The sequence below is a fragment of the Rhagoletis zephyria genome, unplaced genomic scaffold, assembly GCF_001687245.7.
Source record: "Rhagoletis zephyria isolate East Lansing unplaced genomic scaffold, Rhagoletis_zephyria_1.1 Rzeph_scaffold_29144, whole genome shotgun sequence".
NCBI lineage: Eukaryota > Metazoa > Arthropoda > Insecta > Diptera > Tephritidae > Rhagoletis > Rhagoletis zephyria.
In genome coordinates, this window is record NW_016186201.1 from 1 (window position 1) to 4,691 (window position 4,691).

Below are 4,691 nucleotides of genomic sequence, written 5' to 3' on the forward strand. Positions count from 1 at the left end.
CTTGATAACGTAACTGCTCAAATTGTGTTTTGGAGATTAGATAGCCACGCTCTACATCGAATTCCATTTCTTCTTCCAACTCGGCTGCATGTCGTCGCTTCGATTCGCTTATGGTGCTGCCTTGTTCGTGCACCTCGGATTCGGTGGAAATATCTGAAGCATCGTCCAAATATTTTCGTCTTAGTTGGTCCTCTTTTTCCCGGTCGGTTAGTTCTCGGATTACCTCCTTGCCTTCGGATTCAACTGCGCCTTCGGTTTCGGCTTGTATGATGTCTTGCACATGCTTTTGTATAACAGCCTGCGGACATTGGAGAAATGGCGAAAATTTATAAAAAATTTTCCGAAATTTTGAGAAAAAAGTGCGTTTCTTAGTGAGCACATTTAAAAGGCTTGAACAATTTTTTCTTTTAAAGGAACAAGTTAATCCTTGGCCTCTCAAACATTAAAAAAAAGAGCTGCTTTTACACATTTGGCTCGTAAGCTAACCAAGGTTCAATAAAATGGATTTTGAATTTCTAAACAGGTGGCAGTCGTCTTCAGAAATATTCTCGAAATAAACCTTTCAAAAAGCCCACTCGTTTCAATACCATATGCAAATATTTAACTTGTTAATTAAATGGATTTTGAATTACAAAATAGGTGGCAACCCTCTTTAATACCTTCTTCGAAATAAAGCTTTGAAGGTCTACGTTGGTTTTAGTCCCATATAATTTTTTTTTTTTACTTTTGATTAAATTGATTTTGACCTCCAAAGCAGGTGGCAACGCTCATTTTCGAAATAATGTCTTCTTTAGCTTCTCTCGTTGTATTCCCAGAATAAAATATTTCGCCTAATTTGTTAATTATGTTGACTTCAAAATTTTGAACAGGTGGCAACCATCTTCAATAAATCGTTTTAGAATCGCTTGAATACAACTTGTTTTTTTTTTATTTAAACCTTTAAGACTTTATTCTAGATATGAAGGTGACGGAGAAAGAAGCCAAAATGCACTTTTCACTGTTGCAAGGGGCAAATTACTCCTTTCTTGTGGAAATGACCTTCCCCTAATATAGTTTGTAAAGTTGCCAAGTGGAACTTCAAAAACTTTCAAAGTTATCGCAACTGGATCTATCGAACGAGGTGAAGGGAGTTGTTCGAAGCTGAACGTTGAAGAGCGCGCAAGAAAGGCCTGGGTGCCTCTCTACGCAGCAAAGAAAACGTTAGGAAACAAATAGGCATTAAATCAATAATTATACACTGTGTGTATCCGATATATACTCTCTTAGCGGGCGCTGGTCTGCAGCCATCGGCGTTGTTCTGCCATCGGCCCAGTTCTTGGAGGTCTCCACTGTTTGTACGGACGGGTCAAAAATGGAATGCGGCGTTGGCGAATTGGCGGGAACTTCCTTTGAGAAATATAACCCAGAGCTATCCATTCGCCAATTAGATCACGCAAGCGTTTTCTAGGCCGAAACATTTGCAATGAAGGAAGCAGTAAGTTATATCAAAGCGAATGCAGCCGCGAAAGCGTAAGTAAATATGTTCTCAGATAGCCAAGCGGCTATTCAGGCATTTTTTTACCGCTGTAAGATCTCAACTAGTGGATGACTGTTGGAGAGTACTGGCCTGGATTTCTGATCAATACGAAATTAACCTGAAAAAGGACCGTAACGAGACAGCGGACGAACTAGTGGGGGTGGCTATGAACTGAAAGTGTCCCACGAACTCGGCCTGGTTGCTTCGCTCAGGGAGATAAAGGGAAGTATTGCCGCACTTTATCATTCGAAAGCTGGACAGAGGATCGGCTATTCTGTGTGTGATATGTCTCTCTTAAAACCAGGCTTTTTTAAGGAATGAGCAAATAAAATAACTACAAAACTCTTGATAGTCGTCCGCACAGGAAACTGGGGTACATTCTGAATGGATCAGTGCACTCTTCAATAATTTCTATCGCAGCTCAAAGGAGTCGAACACTTTCTGTGCGAGTGCCCAGCCCCCGCGAGGTTGATGACTTACTCTTCAAACCATTCCTGCAGAATATTTCATAGTGCAGCTGCTTATCTCTGTATGACGTACTGAAATTCATTAAAGCTGCCAAATCGCTGTCGCTTACACGAGTTTTGGAATTAAAATAGCAAAAATTGCTGAGTGCTAGTCACCAGGGTAGCAATCCACTTAAACTAACCATCAAAGCAAAACTTCCGAAAATCTTTAATTCTTTATGGCATTGATTCAAAATACGCACACATACATTCATATATACCTTGAAAAGTTATAAATGACATTTTTCACTCACCGTCTTCTCAGCCAATTCTTTGCCAAGTTTGGTATCTGTAGCTTTGGGAGTTTGTTTAGCACCCTCTTCTAATTGTTTCACAATGCGTTGCTCGGCTTCACGGAATTTTTTCCTAAGATACATAAAAATCAGAGACATAACTATTATACGAGAAAATAATAATAGTCTAATCAATAATAATTATTATAGTAGGATAAAAAATTGTTGGGGTCAAATGTTTAATGAGTTCACTGCACGGTAGTGACTTTGATAGGATGCTTAACTATACACATCCCTTAGGCATGTGAATGGGAAAGTGTTAGCCTCCAGAAGAGAGGTTCCGTTGTGTATTTACAAATGGGTAGAAGACGGGTGTAGAGCAGAAAGCGGTTTGCCAGAAACTCGCTTTTAGTCGGAAGGTATTTAAGAAATCAGTGGACGAGGTGGTTGATCAAGTTCAAACTAGTGTAATACCGCTCAAAAAGCTAATTTCTACTCGGAGGATTAAAGCTCTATGATCGCTCCTCGCACAATCGAAACTGGTTGATGTCACCTCGAAATACTTCCAAGTCAGGCTGATTTGGGTCCAAGGTAGTGATGTGCTGAATTGTCGGTACCCAATACTCGATACCCAATACTTAAAAAAGATTTCGGTACCCAATACTTCCTTTTCGGTATCCGATACCGATTCTTTACATTAAACCTTCACCATTCTATGCATTTCAAGTTTAGAAAAAACTTTCATTACTAATTTATAATGATATCGGCTAAAACACTTGAACTTATCGCAAAAGAGAAATATTTTTTTATCAGTTTTAACCTTAATCGATGCAAGGTTCAAGCAAAATGCTTTGACGGATGAAGAAGCATTTCAGAAGGGAGATTCTGTAGCCAGTTAGCGACAAGTTTCGTATCGATATCGCACTTGTTGACGTAAAAATATTTCATATCATACGTCAACAAAACCGATACCGATTCAAAAATTGTCGCTAACTGGTTACAGAATCTGCCCCTAGGCCTACAAAAATGATATCGTCCGGTTCAGCTGGAACAAAAATGCTTCAAACAAGTAAGAGTTTCTCTTCATTATAGCCTCGAACTGACACATATACATCTTTCATTTGAATCAGTATTAAAAGCTCTATTGGCTCCTACATTCGGGTTTTGATAGACGAGTCTCCCCTGAACCGTTTCTCCATATTTTTGGCCTATGTGCGCTTTTATTCGAAACCTTAATATTTCCGTACCGAGTATCGAGAGTATTGGATACTTTTTAAATCGGTACCGAATATCGATCAATACTTAAAAGTATTGACTCAGGACATCACTAGTCCAAGGGCACAAGACTTTGTAGGAAACTGTGTGGGTTATGAGGTGACTAGGCAGTACACCCTAAAGGCCAGCTTTGCTGACAGGGTATAGGAGTCCCTGTGCCCACCTGTGGACTGCTCTTGAATATCTATAAGAACTTAGATATAAATACGCAATTGGCTCAGCGAGCATTGTGCGTAAACCGCGCCGGGCAAAGCTACAAAATTATTCTGGCCCGTCGTCGACTGCGGGCAGTAAAAAAAAAATCTTCAGCTGGTTAAGCAATCACTCTCGGCCTTGATGGGAGTGATAACCAGACACTTTCTATTGGGAACCCATGTCGTATGACTTGGTGTCGTTTTGGATGTCGATTGCCATAGTTGATTGAGGAATTACGAGGCAGCGGGGAGCTCTCTGGAGTGGACCTCAGCCGTCTGCAGAACTTCATTTTGAGCTTTCGGTGCTTACCTAAAAACTTTAGACGGATTACCTACGGTTATCATTCAAGGAAAGCATTTTAAGTGGTAGCATAATGGACACCATAAAAAATGTATAGGTGGAATAATCACCGGGCTGGAATTTAACCTAACCAAAACTAATGTTTGGAAATTGTCTGGGCATGTGAATAAAATCAGAAAAATACTACGCATTTTGTTTAATTAACTTGAGTAATAGTACACTTTTTGGTGCTCGAAACTTTTTGGAATAGAAGTATTGAAGTATAAATATGTATTTACAATCATACATATGTGAACTTGTTACCTCACGTATACATATTTTCCATCAGTAATGGAGTCTTACAAAAATTATCTTACCTAGCCCTCACTATATTAATTATATCCAGTTTGTCCGATGTAAATGGCGTTGGTACACGCAGTGAGCGTTCCTTCATTTTAGCTCGTTCTTCTTCAAGGAATCGCTTCAGCTCCTGCTCACATTCGCGCCATTCTTCGTTGTCGATGCTAAATAAAGAAAAACAAGAAAAGTAGTGGGATTAACAACATAAGTACTAAAAATTCAACGAAAATACTAAAAATAATTAGTTAGATTTACGAATGATTTTGTGGCCGCCACGTTTATTGGTTTGCTGCATGGCGTATAGGGATACACGTCACTGTTGGCAGT

At 39.5% G+C, this 4,691-nt stretch overlaps 1 protein-coding gene across 1 annotated transcript; it reads right to left on the reverse strand.

The window, feature by feature from the left end:
- Window positions 1-4: 4 nt before the first annotated feature.
- LOC108382860 (uncharacterized) lies at window positions 5-4,528 on the reverse strand (the record flags this gene model as incomplete). Its single annotated transcript, XM_017639229.1, has 3 exons — window positions 5-298; window positions 2,277-2,388; window positions 4,382-4,528. Coding segments are annotated over 3 exons (553 nt in total), but the record flags the coding sequence as incomplete, so codon positions are not given.
- Window positions 4,529-4,691: the final 163 nt, after the last annotated feature.